At 36.6% G+C, this 18946-nt stretch overlaps 1 protein-coding gene across 1 annotated transcript; it reads left to right on the top strand.

Annotated features, from left to right (window-relative positions):
• The first annotated feature begins 12846 nt into the window (after nucleotides 1–12846).
• LOC149232913 (pentatricopeptide repeat-containing protein At1g71210, mitochondrial-like) lies at nucleotides 12847–18726 on the top strand. Its single transcript, XM_089382040.1, has 3 exons — nucleotides 12847–14019; nucleotides 14272–15396; nucleotides 18700–18726. Exons 1-3 carry the CDS (start codon nucleotides 12847–12849, stop codon nucleotides 18724–18726), a joined length of 2325 nt encoding a protein of 774 aa, XP_089238166.1.
• The last annotated feature ends 220 nt before the right edge of the window (nucleotides 18727–18946 follow it).

The following is an 18946-nucleotide window of genomic DNA, read 5'->3' as shown; positions in this document are numbered from 1 at the left end:
AGTTCTTGAAGGGCACAACCAAACTAGCACCCTTGGCATCACAAATAAACTATTAGGTGTGGCACCCTTGGAACTTCTAGGGAAGTTCTTGAAGGGCACAACCAAACTTGGCATCCTTGGAATTATTAAAAATAAATAATAATAAATAAATATAAGCAAGGAATGAAAACTAGGTAAATTTACATCAAGGGTAAATGATGATTAGAAACCAATGTAATTAAATCAAAAATAAAACTTGGAATAAGGAGGATCATAGGAAGAATTAAAATAGAAGTACCTTAAAAACTCTACCCTTCCCATGTTGGAAAATACTAGGAAGATTATGTGGTTTAATTAGGAAAAAGGGGAAAGACAAACATAATTGTAAGGATAAAGATTAATCCTAAACTAATTACGCTGTAAGGCGTTTCCATTTGAAATCAACTTTGCTTTTGGGTTACGTGTACATGTCTCAGCCTTTGATTTAAATGTTAGACGATGAAAATGATCTTACCCATCCAATTGATCAGACGGGTATACAATGCGACCCCGCGGGTATACGATGCAACCCAGTAGATCGATGCTTGCCCTCGCTGGACGCTGCGCTGCTTCCACTTCCAGGTGACGCTACGCTACTTCCACTTCCAGGTACTTCTCCGTGTGGAGACCTTGCACTTGCCCTTGCTGTACATATTTTCCAGGTCGAATTTTACAAGCACACAAATTCCGTGGACTCACAGAAGATGAAGCCGAAGCTGAAAATTCAAGATTCTAGCAACAATACCAAAGGTTCAACAATATCGTGTAAGATAGCCACAATTTCTGAGCAAACACTCTAGGATTCTCTACATTATCCTGGTGAGAGATCTCGAGAAAACACAAGAGGACAAGACTTGTGATGACCATGTAAGATACTTTCATAAAACCAAGAAAAGTTGATCTCGCGGCTCATAGATCAAAGTAGACAAACCCAAAAATAGTTACTTCCAGTTCTTATTATTTTTTTCTGAAATTTACTTCTGATTCCACACTTGGAGAGATCATTTTACAGTTATGAGTAATGACAAATAGAAGCAAGAAATATTTTGCTAAATTTTACATGTTCTATAAGTGTTTCTCCTTTAGCATGGCAAACTTCAGTAAATCCATACAATTCTGATAACAATGCAACAGGTGCAAACATTATTTAAATGTTATGGAACAACATGTTGAGCAATTTTTGTGACATATTTTAGGCGCTAGTGCATTCAACAAAGCAGTGAGGGTGCAACGGTGGTTATGTTATAGTTCCGCAATATTGGATTATTTAGAGAGCACATGCATGTGCCAACGTTAGTTTCTTAATTGATATTTCCAACAATGCAGACGATGGTTATGTGTTACATGTATACCTATCTGAAGAGTTTCAATCATAGTAGAACAAAGATGAAACAGACCTATAATTTATCGATATGTTATGTTAATACAAAGCCAGAGATGATTGTGTTACAATTCAGAATGGAATGTTCTTCAATATTCATGTTCCAAATGTGTATGATTGAATGTATCGTCTGCTTACTCCAAACATAATATTAGATTTTCTATCTTTTGGCAGTGTTAACATAATTCCTATGTAATGGCAATGTTACAATGTCGACAACAGAACAATATGCATTACACCTAAGTCTGGAACCAAGGTCGATAACATAGCAATATGCATTACACCTAAGTCTGGAATCAATGTCGATAACATAGCAATATGCATTACACCTAAGTCTGGAATGTTACAATGGATGGTCTGGATCATTATGTCTTTCAAAATTATTAAATTTTTTATTTCACCTGGCACTTTTACATAGTTTGTACAAGTATAACGGATGCCATAGTAGAGGTGTGCGCTGCATATAAGCATTCATTTTATTGCATCTAGGACAGAGCAATCATCTTGAAGGGGCTATAATGGATTAAATGATTCAAATAAATTCCAATGAGATTGAATTCAGGATGTTATAATAAAGGAGGACAATGCATCACATACCAGGCAAGGTTGAAGGTGGTAGTTAAATTGCAACTTCAAACTCTGGTCCTTGATTTCCAAGTTAAATCTAGAATGTAAATACAATGAACCTGCAAGAAGCAAGTTACCAGGCTGATGTAAAACTGTTTTGCGCAGATCTGAATGTATCAGAGCCAGGTTTCAATCTTGGGACCCGTGAGTTATAAGTTCAATTACAAATAGAAACATTCAATGCCTAACTAACCTAATCTCCTTCCCTAGCTAGCCTAACCAACTTAAAACTGGCTTGAACGTGGGCTGTAGGACTGAATGTCCTTCCCAGCCAACTTAAAACTGGCTTGAACGTGGGTTGTAGGACTGAATGTCCTTCCCAGATCTCCCGCACATCAAACTCCATAATTCTTGTAACCTCCAATGATCAGGCCTCAAATATTCCCGAGCGCATTCAGTACTTCATGTATGCATTTTTCCAAATGGGTGCTCTACTTCCATCAGAAATTTCAGCTGCATATGAGAATTCAAGCTCTCTTGGGTCAGTATGGGATGCAGATATGAAGAATAATGATGTTGTCTATCAAGTCCATAATTTGGGGGTTTTTATTGCTTATGTGTAGGACGTGTTCTAGGACTTTGCATGCAGCTTGTCTTATCCTACCAATGGAAATGCAAGGTTGGAGAGTTTGGATGCCTGGAACAACTTAAGAATTCCAGAGATCCAGAAATTTTCTCATTGAACACACAATATGCATAAAGAAGATGATTGTAAAGATATGTGTGCATCATCTGTGAGCTTACTAAAGTTCACATGACAGATTCATTCAATTTATTAGCTAACAACGGTGCTGCTGCTGGACAAGTGATATTCCATGTAAGGCATTTTAAGATCTTGTATTTATACAGTAACTGTTTTTGCATTAATTATTATTCATTGGAAGACTAATATTTTTGTCATGCGTATCTGAAAAATGCGACATGATCATTCCAGACACATTTTCACATTAGTCCCAAAAGCATGCATGATAAACTTTGGAGGTCTGAGGTAAATACACAAATGCATCTTGTCTTTAATGCTCACGAGTAAGCTCATACATTTAAAGACCTCGATAGAAGGCATTAGAATAAGATATAAGAGAGGAGTGACGTCTTTTAATCTACCCTATTGCAATGGGGGTATACTTGTTTCAATCAAAAAAGAGTTAAACAAGATTCCAAGATGCTTGAGGCCATGAAGTTCCCCCTGGATAACCCCTGGAAGTATGATCGTAAGTATATATTGGCTTAGTTAAAGGGAAACAAGCAGCCAGGGGCAGCATCAACTTCAGAGTTATTGCATGTAATGAACAGGACACCTAGGTGCTTTGATTTTTCATGCTTTTTACATATATTTTAAATAAAAAGAGTAAATATCTGTTGTATACATTTTCAAAGAGATGCAGTGTATTTGTGTTTTTTTTACACAACTTTTTTAATTACAAGAAAGTGAAAGGAGATTTACAATATTGCACTTATTAAATATTAAATAAATTTTCTCATTGAACACACAATATGCATAAACGAGCTTACTGAAGTTCACATGACAGATTCATTCAATTTATTAGTTAACAACGGTGCTACCGCTGGACAAGTGATATTCCATGTCACGCATTTTAAGATCTTGTATTTCTACATTAAATGTTTTTGCATTAATTATTAGCACATTCAGTACTTCATGCATGCATCTTGCCAAATGGGTGCTCTATTTCCATCAGAAATTTCAGCTGCATATGAGAATCCAGGCTCTTTTGGGTCGGTATGGGATGCAGATACAAAGGATAATGATGTTGTCTGTCAAGTCCAGAATTTGGGGGTTTTGAATGCTCACGTGCAGGACGTGTTAGAGGACTCTGCATGCAGCTTGTCTTCTCCTACCAATGGAGATGCGAGGTTGGAGGGTTTGGATGCCTGGAACAACTTAAAAATTCTAGAGGTCCGAAAATTTTCTCATTGAACGCACAATACGCATAAAGAAGATGATTATAAAGATATGCGTGCATCATCTGTGAGCTTACTGAAGTTCACATGACAGATTCATTCAATTTATTAGTTAACAATGGTTTTGTTGCTGGACAAGTGATATTCCATGTAAGGCATTTTAAGATCTTGTATTTCTACAGTAATTGCTTTTGCATTAATTATTATTCATTGGAAGACTAATATTTTTGTCATGTGTATCTGAAAAATGTGACATGATCATTCCAGACACATTTTCACATTATTCCCAGAAGCATGCATGATAAACTTTGGAGGTCTTCCTAGAAGCATGCATGATAAACTTTGGAGGTCTGAGGTAAGTACACAAATGCATCTTGTCTTTAATGGTCACAAGTAAGCTCATACATTTGAAGACCTCGATAGAAGGCATTAGAATAAGATATAAGAGAGGAGTGACGTCTTTTAATCTACCCTATTGCAATGGGGTATACTTGTTTCAATCAAAAAAGAGTTAAACAAGATGCCAAGATGCTTGAGGCCATGAAGTTCCCCCTAGATAACGCCTGGAAGTATGATCGTAAGTATATAATGGCTTAGTTAAAGGGAAACAAGCAGCCAGGGGTAGCATAACTTCATAGTTATTGCATGTAATGAACTTGACACCTGGGTGCTTTGATTTTTGATGCCTCTTACATAGATTTTAAATAAAAAGAGTAAATATCTGTTGTATTCAAAGAGATGTAGTGTATTTGTGTTTTTTTACACAACTTTTTTAATTACATGAAAGTGAAAGGAGATTTACAATATTGCACTTATTAGATATTAAATAAATTTTCTCATTGAACACACAATATGCATAAAGAATATGATTGTAAAGATATGCGTGCATCATCTGTGAGCTTACTGAAGTTCACATGATAGATTCATTCAATTTATTAGTTAACAACGGTGTTGGTGCTGGACAAGTGATATTCCATGTAAGGCATTTTAATATCTTGTATTTCTACAGTAACTGTATTTGCATTAATTGTTAGCGCATTCAATACTTCATGCAAGCATCTTGCCAAATGGGTTCTCTACTTCCATCAGAAATTTCAACTCCATATGAGAATTCAGGCTCTCTTCGGTCGGTATGGCATGCAGATACAAAGAATAATGATGTTGTCTATCAAGTCCAGAATTTGGGGGTTTCGAATGCTCACGTGCAGGACGTGTTCAAGGACTTTGCATGCAGCTTGTCTTCTCCTACCAATGGAGATGCGAGGTTGGAGGGTTTGGATGCCTGGAACAACTTAAGAATTTTAGAGGTCCAGAAATTTTCTCATTGAACGCACAATATGCATAAAGAAGATGATTTTAAAGATATTGTATTTCTACAATAACTGTTTTTGCATTAATTATTAGCACATTTAGTACTTCATGCATGCATCTTGCCAAATGGGTTCTCTACTTCCATCAGAAATTTCAGCTGCATATGAGAATTCAGGCTCTCTTGGGTCGGTATGGGATGCAGATACAAAGAATAATGATGTTGTCTATCAAGTCCAGGATTTGGGGGTTTTGAATGCTCACGTGCAGGACGTGTTCGAGGACACTACATGCATCTTGTCTTCTCCTACCAATGGAGATGCGAGGTTGGAGGGTTTGAGAATTCCAGAGGTCCGGGAATTTTCTCATTGAATGCACAAAATGCATAAATAAGATGATTGTAAATATATGCGTGCATCATCTATGAGATTACTGAAGTTCACATGACATATTCATTCAATTTATTAGTTAACAACGATGTTGCTGCTGGAAAAGTGATATTCCATGTAAGGCATTTTAAAATCTTGTATTTCTACAGTAACTGTTTCTACATTAATTATTAATTCATTGGAAGACTAATATTTTTGTCATGTGTATCTGAAAAATGCGACATGATCATTCCAGACACATTTTCACATTATTCCCAGAAGCATGTATGAAAAACTTTGGAGGTTTGAGGTAAGTACACAAATTCATCTTGGCTTTAATGGTCATGAGTAAGCTCATACATTTGAAGACCTTGATAGAAGGCATTAAAATAAGATATAAGAGAGGAGTGATGTCTTTTAATCTACCCTATTGCAATGGGGGTATGCTTTTTTCAGTAAAAAAAGAGCTAAACAAACTGCCAAGATGCTTGAGGCCATGAAATTCCTCCTAGATAACCCCTGGAGGTATGATCGTAAGTTTATAGTGGTTTAGCTAAAGGGAAACAAGCAGCCAGGGGCAGCATCAACTTCAGAGTTATTGCATGTAATGAACAGGACACCTGGGTGCTTTTAGTTTTTATGCTTCTTACATAGATTTTAAATAAAAAGAGTAAATCTCTGTGGTGTACATTTTCAAAGAGGTGCAGTGTATTTGTGTTTTTTTGTACACAACTTTTTTAATTACAAGAAAGTGAAAGGAGATTTACAATATTGCACTTATTAGATATTAAATAAATTTTCTTATTGAACACACAATATGCATAAAGAAGATGATTGTAAAGATATGCGTGCATCATCTGCGAGCTTATCGAAGTTCACATGACAGATTCACTCAATTTATTAGTTAACAACGGTGTTGTTGCTAGACAAGTGATATTCAATGTAAGGCATTTTAAGATCTTGTATTTCTACAGTAACTGTTTTTGCATTAATTATTATTCATTGGAAGACTAATATTTTTGTCATGTATATCTGAAAAAATGCGACCTGATCATTCTAGACACATTTTCACATTATTCCCAGAAGCATGCATGATAAACTTTGGAAGTCTGAGGTAAGTACACAAATGTATCTTGGCTTTAATGGTCATGAGTAAGCTCATACATTTGAAGACCTTGATAGAAGGCATTATAATAAGATGTAAGAGAGATGTAAGAGAGGAGTGGCATCTTTCAATCTTCCCTATTGCAATGGTGGGTATGCTTTTTTCAATCAAAAAAGAGCTAAACAAGCTGCCAAGATCCTTGAGGCCATGAAGTCCCCCGTAGATAACCCTTGGAAGTATGATCGTAAGTTTATAATGGTTTAGCTAAAGGGAAACAAGCAGCCAGGGGCAACATCAACTTCAGAGTTATTGCATGTAATGAACAGGACGCCTGGGTGCTTTGATTTTTGATGCTTCTTACATAGATTTTAAATAAAAAGAGTAAATCTTTGTTGTATACATTTTCAAAGAGATGCAGTGTATTTGTGTTTTTTTTACACAACCTTTTTTAATTACAAGAAAGTGAAAGGAGATTTACAATATTGCACTTATTAGACATAAAATAAATTTTCTCATTGAACACACAATATGCATAAAGAAGATGATTGTAAAGATATGTGTGCATCATCTACGAGCTTACTAAAGTTCACATGACATATTCATTCAATTTATGAGTTAACAACGATGTTGTTGCTGGACAAGTGATATTCCATGTAAGGCATTTTAAGATCTTGTATTTCTACAACAACTGTTTTTGCATTAATTATTATTCATTGGAAGAATAATATTTTTGTCATGTGTATCTGAAAAATGCGACATGATCGTTCCAGACACATTTTCACATTATTCCCAGAAGCATACATGATAAACTTTGGAGGTCTGAGGTAAGGACACAAATGCATCTTGGCTTTAATGGTCACGAGTAAGCTCATACATTTGAAGGCCTTGATAGAAGGCATTAGAATAAGATACAAGAGAGGAGTGACGTCTTTTCTAAGTGATTAGATTTAGATATTGTTTGGAAGGGTAATATTTCAGTAAAATCTCAAACAATATTTCCTTGATCCCTCTTGATTCGTAAATATGTATTGTTGTTGCAATAAATTTTCATCATTTGTTGTTGAATGGTGAATATTGAAGCACACTTTCAGAAAAAGTCTAGACTAACATAGCTTTGATTGAATAATTCACAGTTAAATTTACTTTCAGAGGTGAAGGGAATAAAAGTTGGCTGGCATTACTTACAAAGAAAACAATAAAATCTTGGGAAAAAATGATGGTCTTGTTATTAAAGTTGGTTTATCTCTGGTTATTATCCCTGAAATATTCATGTATATTTTACAGAATGTTTGTTGGAGATACCTCTGTTTGAATCGAAATACCTCTCTTCTTGCAGAATGTATTCGGGGAACATTATCAGCTCTGCAAACTGCATAATCTGGGCCATTCTAAGAGAATCCAAATTCTTGTTCAGCTGCATATGGTTGTCTAATTGATGTTATTAGACTTTGATTCTACAGGTTCATGTAATTTTCAAACATGTAAGCTGAACAATAAGCTATGTTTTGAAAGATTCAACTTCTGCCATGGTGGTGAAGTCATACTAACATATTTACAACAATTCTTTATGGAGTCCAACTTATAAGTGCCAATACCTTTACTCTTTCCTTTAGGCCGTGTCCTTACAAAGGTCTTGAATAAGGAATGTAAACTAGAACAATATTATATGAATTTTTTGTTGTTTCCAATTATTTCTCTAATTTCAACACAATTTGATATCGTAGTCTCCGGGTTGCTTCAATTAATCTGCAGACATTCATTTATAGACATTGGTAAAGTATCCATTAGTTGATTTTGAAATTTGAAATACACCCATGACATTGGTAATGCCTCCTTCACGATCATACTTTTGTTAAACTACTGGTTGATTTTTATTAGATCTGGATAGTGTCATTGTAACACTGAACTTGAGAGTTGTGAAATAACTTTACATGGCTATAAAAGAGAGAGGAATGGTCTAGAAGCTTCTTTGCAAAGAGTTGGTCAAGAAAAAACAAATTTGGAGGACCACCTTAGCTCACTGAAAGAAACATTGAGAAATTCAGATACTGGTGTGGATACGCTGAAATGTTGTAAGGATGAGCTAGAGAGAATAGTTGCATCCCTCGAGTTCACATTGGAGGACAAGCTTACTTAATTATCAGCCTTTTCTGAGATAAATCAGGCTTATGATACTCTGTCTGATCCACAAAAGAGAAAAGCATATGATAATCTGCACCTCATACCCAAGTTTGACATTTCCAGGGTTGCTTTTGGTTATGTATTAGAGACGAATAAGACCTTTCAAGCTCGTACATTCTAGAGAAGGCAAAGGACCATGATCTGTGGTGAAAATTTTCAGGCTGCTTGAATTTACTTTGGTAATCTGCTTCCTATTTATGTATGGTGTGATGCTTGGACCCATGCCCTCTTGTTTAATATATGTTATTATGTATATAGTTCTTTATGATGGGCCGACCTTGTACTTAGTTTTGGTGGGATATTTGTCTGGAGCATTCTTACTGCTATCATAGTAGTCAAGATGGTCACTAATCACATGCACATCATTGGATAATGGAGATCATCACAATGCAGCTTGCTGCAAGAATGCTTGGAACATTGAAGAAGCCATCAGATTTTTTGTGCCTCTTTCCATCTGTCCCTTCCCTCAACAATGGCTTACAACATCTATGGTATTTTATACAAAATTTTATGCAAGAACAAGATATCCATGCCTAACAATCAACTTGACTTATCATGACTTTAATCTTTATATAAAAAAACATAGATAGATAGATACATTGATTTTGATTAGAATTGTAACTTGTTTCCAAAATTGATTTTTATACAATATCTATCATATGTTTATTGTAAATATTATCTAGCACCATTCATAAGTTGTTTCCAACGAAAGTACCTTCATCATTCTCATTTGTGTCCTCATACACTCATACAGTGATCACAAGCCTATTTCCCAGGTCTTTATATTGTTATTTGTCATGGTAATAAATGTTGATTGAATGATCTTGAACATTGTAAATATATAGTTTTGAAATATTATAATGATGTGTAGAGATTGCATTGATTTTACAAGACACTTCAAGCTACTAGTTCCTTTTCTATTGCCTTACGGCGTGTTCTTTGCAACATATGGTGCAAATGCTAGTTTAAACCTAATTAAGAAAAGAGGAAGGTGAATTAAAATGAGAATAATAAATTAAATTTAGAGAATTGTAGAGAAGCTCCATGTGTCAACAACTAACATAAGAATATCCATCTAGGAGATAACCTGAGTTAAATTAGGGAGTAGATTGGGGATAAAATCTTGACTCATTAATTGACTTCAAGTAATGAACACAAATTAAGGAATAAAAGGGGGGAATAAAGGGACAACTAGGAGGAGAAATAGGAATCTTGTTGAGGTGAGGAAAATATTAGTTTTAAATAAAAATTTAAGTAAATAATTTTGGGAGACCCTTGATGTGAGAATGACACATGGGTGGGTGAATAATCAAGCTATTGAATTATAAAAAAGTAATTAATTATGCATGACATGACAAGTGTCACCTATGAGGACTCCTATAAAAGAAGGGGCAAGCCATGGGAGAGGGGACTTTTTTTGGAACCCTATTGTTGGATGGATGAGATGATGTCAGAGCAGTGATTACGAAGCTATAGTGAGTTTGGTGAGGTAGAGGATTTTAGAGAGGGGACTCTGGAGCCATGGTGTGCTCTCCTCTACCAGCTAGTGCTTTCCTCCATTGTACAACCCCATTGCAGCTCGGGGGTCCGCAGGGAAGAAGAGTACCCAAGGAGTAGGCTGGGAGGTTAATCGGTGGGTCATCGCATTCGGATCAAGTACATCGCCATTCATTCATGGAGGTGACCGACAACAAGGGAATACTAGCAACAACAAAGCTAATGGAGTCGTGTCTTCTGGTGAACGGTACATATTGCAATACTATATTGGTCTTAGTTAAATGTATGTAAATATTATGCTATGTTTCTTGAAATGAAATCCTAATGTGTTTCTCTTCTAGTGCATTTTGTTGTGATTAAAATATATATATATATATATATATATATATATATATATATATATATATATATATATATATATATATATAGTCTGGATGTGGTCCTTACACTTGGTATCAGAGCCATGTTGAAACCCTTGAGACCTATGGGCCCATGCATGCATGGCTAGTTTTGTTAAATAATATGATGAAAATCTCTAACTAATGTGACTAACTCCGACCTCCTCCTTCGTTTACCCTTGCAATTTCGTCTGGCGGGGAATTTTAAATAATCTCTGTTCACAATTTCGTCAATTGTAGCTGTTGCCCTGTTTTTTTTTTTTTCCTTTGAAATTCTTTCCGCCGAGGAAATCTAAAACATCTCTGTTTAAATTTCATGAATTCTGGTCTTTTTCTTCTTCAATACCCTGAAATTCCATGGAATTTTTAAGAAACGTTGTTTAATTTCATAAATTCTGTTTTGCTTTGTTTTATCCCCTGAGATTCCGAACGTTGTGGAAGTTTATTAAATTTTTGCTTAAATTATAGAATTCTGGCCCTTTTCTTTCCTAATCCGCTTGAACTCCATCTACTGGGGCACTATAATAATGCTTCTCAAAACTGTTATGCCAGGGAATCCAAAAATCGTTACATTCTTGCAAGTCTTCTTGTCAACTATCAGCTTTCACTCCATAGTAAATATCCCGCAAAACGGAGGAGCATTCGGGATTCCCATTAACATACTCTTCCAAAAAAAAAATTTGTCTGTGCATCTAACAATATGTGGGGGAATCCTCTCTGTTTTCAACAGTTGCGTGGACTTCAATGCCTCCATTACTCTATACCGAGGGATTAACCTGGTCTCTAAGTTACATGTCAACAGACAGGAATATTTAACAATATCAGCTAATGGAAGCCCCTGTGATCTGACAAGAAAATCTACATTCCGTTTCAGTTTTTCCTCTGAAAGTTCCCAAAATCACCGGCGTCCAACATGAGAACTTGTAAATTTATTTTTGGAGAAACCTAAACTGCTCAAAAACTGCAGTTTTCGATATATCTTTTCTTTTCCCATTCCTTGTAACCCACGCAAAGCGTGCCCAAACATCTTGGAGCCCCTTTCAAGCCCCAGACCCTCTGCCACTTTAAATGACTCCATAACTTTTTCCTCCTTATAGGTGAGGAGATGGGGTTCCCTTGCCATAACTTTGATAACGCATGGGCCTCAATGCCCAATCTTTGCAACAGCGAAAACGTGGATTTAAGCTTATCCTCACTCACATTAAGAATCGTTGAATCGGTATAAATAACCTTGCAGACATCCTCTTTGTTCACGATAGACCTTAGGAAGTTTAGCCTAGACTTTAAGTCTTTTTCGGGTTTATATGAGAAAATCTTAGGATTGCAGAGAACCGCCTTTCGAATCTGAGCAGGGGAGGTCAAACCGCATTCACTTAACAACTCCAACCCTTCTTCCAAATCCTGGCTTGGTTTATGCAACAAGCCCTTGCGAAGTTTAAGGACTTTTGAATCATCTTTTTCTGTCATACCGCATTTGTTGATAAAAAAATCTGTGACAACACCCCATCTGGTGGAGTTAAGGATGGGGATGCTGTTTCCGTGTAGAATTTGGGGATTTGCATTAATTGTAAGAGGACGAAACAACAAAATTGGAATCGATACTAGTGGGACTTTGTTCATTATCAAACATTTCCATATTCGCTGAATAGACATTATCTTTGAAACAGTGAAATCGCGGAGTTAAGCGCACCCTAGCTGAAAGTAAAAGCGCAAACAGAGAAATAACTACCTGGAGGAGCCCGCCAGAATGGATCAGGCTGGAACGGTTCGCTGGTGTTTGAAAATTTACAAAACAAACGTATTGTAGAGGTGGATAGCGAAGGTAACATCTACAGACATAGGCAGAGAAATTGTGGTGGAGGCTTCGGGATTGCCACGTTTCCTTTGGCGTCGAACAGAGAACATTGATGATCTGTTGCAGCGGTCATATAAAGTAACGGAAATGCGCAGACAGCAATTGAGCTATTGTTCATTGATTTTACATTTTCAGGGTTTGGATTTTAGTATTAGCGTTCGGTGTATAGGGTTTAAGAATGAACAACGATGCTGAGAAGATGCATCCGAATTTTCAATGGAAGAAAGAGAAATTACCGCCATAACACAGAAGGGATCAAAATTTCAGGACTTCAATGGCAGGCTCTGCTTAAACACCGCACAACTTCTGTTGATAACATTGCAGCTGCAAGTAATGTGGGGATTAGAGACATTGCTTCACTCTTCCAGCATTGGCATCCACACCCAGAGATCGGGCAGAGATGCGAAGAGATGGAGAATGCTATCGAAAATATCCATGAGGTGCTCTCGCAGAGCAGAGAAAGGGAGGGTTTTAATATAGAAAATGCACTCACTCAGCTCAATCTCAGATTGACAGAAGAATGTGTTGTCAAGGTTTTGAAGCAGCACAAAGATGATTTGTTGTTAGGGTTGAGGTTTTTTGATTGGGCCTTGAGATATCGACACACTGGAGCTGCCTATTACACGATATTAAAAATGCTCTCCGAAGCCAAAATGACGAGGGTGATATTGGATTGGCTGGATTCGTTCCAGAAGCAGAGAAGAGTGCGCGGTGAGCGGTACTATAAAATATTAATCACGGGCTACGCTTTTGCTGGGGAGTCCGATCTTGCTCTGCAGATGTTTTCGCGAATGAGGTTTCAGGGATTGGATTTAGATAAGATTTCATACAATGCCTTGTTGAATGGATTGGTGGAGCAGAACTGCTTCGATGTTGTCGAGATAATTTACAAACAGATTTGCTGTGGGCGCCTTAGGAATGCATCTAGTGATTGCACAATGATCACTAGTCTCTGCAAGCAGGGGAAATTAAAGGAGGCCAAACGATTGTTCGACGACCTCAGGCATAATGGTTGTACTGTGAATGAAGCTGCAATTGTTGTACTTATCAGTGCATTTTGCAAAGGCAAGAGGACCGATGAAGCCCGCAGACTGATTGAGGAAATCAGGAAAGAGGGGCATGTCTCGATGCCTAAAGTGCATGATGCATGGATCAAGGCTCTTGTAGAGGGAAAGAGAGTGGATGAGGCACTGAAATACTTTGAGGAGACAACTCCACGAGGTTTTATTCCTGGATGGTCTTGCTACAATGCTTTGCTAAGTGGACTTTTGGGGGCAAAGAGACTTGACAAGGCCTACAATTTACTAATTGAGATGAAAAACAAGCATGTTTTCCCTGACAGTAATACCATGAATGCATTGGTTTGTGTTTTTTTTTAGGGAGGTTTGTTACTTATTGCACTTGATTTTTTCAATAGAAGATCAAAATTTGGCTTTTCCCCAAATAATCTGGCTTATAACCATCTAATCAATGCCCTCTGTAGCGCCAGAAAATTGGACACTTCCTGTAGAGTTCTAGATGACGAGATAGTATCGGGATTTACCCCTTGGAAACGAACATATTTCACCCTTGTGAAAACTTTGCACAAAGCTGGGAAATTGGATGAAATGCAGGACATTATTGACAAAGGGATTAAAGGAAAGGATGTCCCAAGCAATTCCACCTGCACCACATTCATTTCTGCTCTCTGCAAGGCTGGTAGAGTAGATGACAGATATTTGGTGCCGAGAAAACTAAGAAGAGCAAATGTAGTTCTGAACAAGGATACTTATTCTGGTTTAATAAAAGGCTTTTGTTTGGCAAAAAGGGCGGGGATAGCTTCAAAATTGCTGCTTGAAATGCAAGAGTACGACCATTGTCCAAGTCGCTATTTGTTCAGAATGGTGATTAAAGTTGTGTGTGAATTAGACTACTCAGATCAAGTTCTTCAGTTGTTAGATATGCATGTGCCAGGTCACCCCCCTAATGCCAAAATCTCTAATGTCTTTATAAATGGGCTTTGTAATGCAGGCCACCCTGACATTGCTAGGCAAGTTTATGACAAGATGCATGAGAATGGGTGTTTGTCCATCTCTAATACCCATATTAGCTTGTTACATGGTTACTTGAAGTGTAAGGAATTGGTTGATGCGTTGAACTTTTTTGAAGCCCTCTCAAGGAATTATTCTCCGTCCAGTAGATTGTACAGTGTTTTAATAAGTGGCCTTTGTAAGGTAGGGAAGGTGGATCTGGCACTTACATTCTTTGAGGAGATGACTGCTAAAGCATTGATTCCTCGTCTGGAGTGCTGTGAGGAACTTATTTGCGTTTTATGTAAACTGGGCATGTTTAATACAGCACTAAAGATCTTTATTGACATGAATGCAAAAGGTCGCCGCTCTTCTGCCTACATTTATAATATTCTCTTGATGCATAGTTTTAAGCTGCAGCAAGCCAACCAAGCTAGAGTGCTTTTTCAATTGCTGCACAGACAAGGATTTCATCCTATTGTGGGCACCTACAGCATATTTTTTGATGAGCTTTTTAATGCATGGAATCCTGAGTCCAGTCTAGGACTTTTGGAAGAATTGATAGAGCAATCTTTTGTACCCAATATTTTTACTTACAACATATTGATTGGAGCCCTGTGCAAGGAAGGAAAAATGGAAACAGCTTGCAATCTATTCAACAATATGGCGAAGAAAAGATATGCTCCAAATATGTTAACTTATGATATCCTTGTGCATGGTTTCTGCAAAGTACGTAGAATAAACGAGGCTTATAAATTTATGAAGGAGATGACTAAAAAAGGATTCAGACCTAGTCATGGAAGAGGCTCATTTTGTTGTCAAAGTTCATTACGAGCTTTCAAGTTAGGCATGGGCAGCATACCCTAGCTATTGGAAGCAACCAAATCCTTTTCAACAAATGGCACATGTTTCTTCAGAATCCCTGGCATTTCTAGTCAAGAAAATGCAGTGCCCTGATTTAGAAGACCTTTATTCTGGAAAGCAGATTTAAAATCAGAGACTCTCATGGTTGGTTCGGAAGAAAAACCACGTATTGCCAGATCCAGGACTCTGGTGGTGTCATGTTTCAGATCTAGGCTCTCGCCGTGTCACATGTTTCCAGATTTCACGCATTTGATTTCGTTTTTTTTTAAAGGCCAATATTTATTGAAATATGTCCAATCTTGCAAGTTATTGAAATTTTATTCTATTTAATGACTTAGAATTGTGCCAGATTCGATTTTCTTGGAACGACTTCGAATTCAAATTCTTTGAGGACTTTGCACAGTTCAAACTTTGTTGCCTTCTCAATCACAACTGAACAGAAGTTAGGGTGACAAATCTTCATTTGGTGTTCTGTTGGAATTCCGGCCTAAATACTTTAGTGTTAGATATCAATTTGACTGGCTAGGAATTGTATTCAGATAAACAACGTGATGACAAGCTTCCATTAAACTTGTATATCACATCAAAATATGAAGCCTGCTAGCATCATTTTTAACCTTTTCATGTAGCGTGAATTATTCGGCAAACAACTTTGTACATTTCCTAATCCGTTTCCATGAACAATTTATGTCTCCCCAGTTCTGAATAATTCTTCTGCATCTTTCTGCTAAAAATATGTTCATCACTTAAATTATTCTGTAGATTTTTAATGCAACTCCTCCTCTCTTTTTCATATCCAAGCTGCTTTTCTCTATGATTCCTTCTCTTCATTCTGAAGTCCAGTTCAGATGGATCAATAATTAAATATCCAGAAACATGAGCCCTTTTCATTAATTTGAACTTTGTTTTCTTGAATATTTGTGAACAACTAGTTTGGTTTTATATGCAAAATGATTTGTTTTTAAAAGAAGCAATTTTGAATATGGCTTAAAGTTTCTATTGTAAGTCACTAAGGATTTTCCTTCATTAGTTGCCTTCAAAGTTCTTAACACTTGGTTATTGAACTAAATATTGTTCAAAAGGGGTACTTGAATTTAAATGGAAATAATTGAAGGCCTGTGATTTGAATGGCATCATGGTTTATTCTCTAAGCTAGAAATTTTCTTTCCATTCTGATGTTATGTGGCCCTTTGCATTTACATTCTGTCCTCGTCTCTCATTACGTGTGATGCTTACAGCTGCCATTGTCCATTGACTACTAGAAGAGCCTATTTTTGGTACCTAGAATAACGCAGTGGCTTTGAACATAGCTTATGAACCCTGATTGTTAAGGCCTCTTATTATCACTGAAAATAAATCCCAAACTGTCTATTATATTCCCTATTTCAATCTGCTATGGTGATCCTTCGATTTAAAACACAAATTTTTAATACTGATGAGTCTTACTTTCATTAGGGAGTTGTGGTATTTATGGGTCTATTCGTTTCCTCTCTAGATAAAGCTTTGAAATGAATGTTGTTTTTGGGAATAAAACAATGTTAGTATTAAATAACACCCTTAATCGTTAAAAAACCCTTTCTATGCTTTTAACTATTACAGTCTGAATCTATATTTTCTTGCCTCAATTCTCTACCCCAGTGCTTTAGAGTTATCAACTGAAGCAATCTATTTTTGGTTTGTTCCTTATACAAATTTTTTTTTGGGTTGTTATATGATAAATGAAAAATAAAATAAACATATTATTTCAGACAACAAAGTAGTCATTGGGAGTGGTTATTAAAATATGATACAAACATTCTGCTTATTTTTGAGTGCCTGAGGAAATAAATTTTGTATTGCAGAATGAAAATTTATATCAAAGCTTTTGTAAGTGATATCTCCTTTTAAGATGATGAATTGGAACCTGGAATGGGAATTTTGGTTCACTAATTTCAAAATCCTCAACCAATCTCTTTGATCAAGAATATGTTATTGCTACCAATGGCAAGAGCAATGTGCCTTAAGCTTTTATAGTCTGAAAAACATTGCTCTAAGTTATTTTCCTTGAGATGTTTGAGTAACACGGGCTTCTTTTGAAATGATCAGTGTCAGCATGGACTTGTATAGTAAGTAAGAGGTGTAATACGATGATAATTCAGTTAGTTTGTAAATCCAAAGCAATTAGTTTGTGTGGACCTTGATATCATGTTTCCTGGATATATGACAGTCTAATATGTTTTGATCTAGTGAAAACTAAGGCATGTTATTCTCTTCATTGGTGCTTTGTTATTTGTATTTTTGTGCTAGTAAATCCACATATTGACATTTTACTTAAAGTTAAATTATGCAAAAAAAAAAAAATGTGCTTAATTTAAAAAAAAAAATCAGAGATACCTGTTACCAGAAGGTTAGCAAGAGTTTCAGGAAGGATTCCTAGGATATGTGTCGTCGTTTTCCTTTATGTTTCGAGGACTTCGGGACGAAGTCCATTGTTAAGAGGGGGTGTATGTAGTGCCCACTCTAGTTTCCTGACCTTAATACGACATTATCCTAGACACTTTATTCTTCGAGGACCTCAGATTGAGGATCTGGACCCATGACACTATTATTAGCGATTGAGATATTCATGGTTGTGATGTTTATGAATGCTTTCCATTGATATTATGATAGCATGAATGGTTATGTAGCTTATCTATCAGTATTCTGATGATTGCAATATTAAATAGTTAAGTTGGTCTCTATTTGAATTTATGATGAGGGTAGTAAAGAATATGTATGCGCTCTACTAAAAGCATAATGAGGATAAATTTGATGGATAGTTATATTTCTACGATGTTACGATGTTGATAGCTTAATGAATATGTATGTTTCCATTGATGGTTATTGATGATAGCCATGAGGGATGTGTCCCCTATGTTACCTACTTCCTTTTCAGACTTACAATGGACAATGATGTGAATGACCAGGAATTGTTAATGATGTTATTATGATAATTGACTAACATGGAGAAACCTTGTTACTGACGATTATTGAGTATGGCAGGAAACCATCAAAGGCACTCGCATATGACATGTCGATGACACTTGGTTTGATGAAAATTCATATTATTTTATCTTTTAAAGTCTAAGTCGATCTTGAAATCTGCCATATATGTTTAACTATATTCTGATCATATGTTCATGGTTGCAGACACAGATTAGTTGCTTGACCGAATGACCCACATATGGGTGATGGGGTTGTACAGGTGGATGGAACTACATGGGAGGGGTGGGACAGAGTCCCTGATCTCACCCACTAGCACTCCCGCCGTGACTTGGGCTGGAAGGGTTGAAACACCTTCGCCTTGAAGATCACGATGCCATGAGGGCAGGTCCCAAAGTTGGGTCGCTCATGAGGACTTTACTGGGGGGCGTGCATCAAGGCGGATTCCTTGATC

The sequence above is a fragment of the Pinus tabuliformis genome, chromosome J, assembly GCF_031772625.1.
Source record: "Pinus tabuliformis cultivar Carrire ecotype Pingquan chromosome J, CPIR1, whole genome shotgun sequence".
NCBI lineage: Eukaryota > Viridiplantae > Streptophyta > Pinopsida > Pinales > Pinaceae > Pinus > Pinus tabuliformis.
The sequence above is the reverse complement of the archived record's forward strand: the minus strand, read 5'-3'. Positions and strand labels throughout refer to the sequence as shown.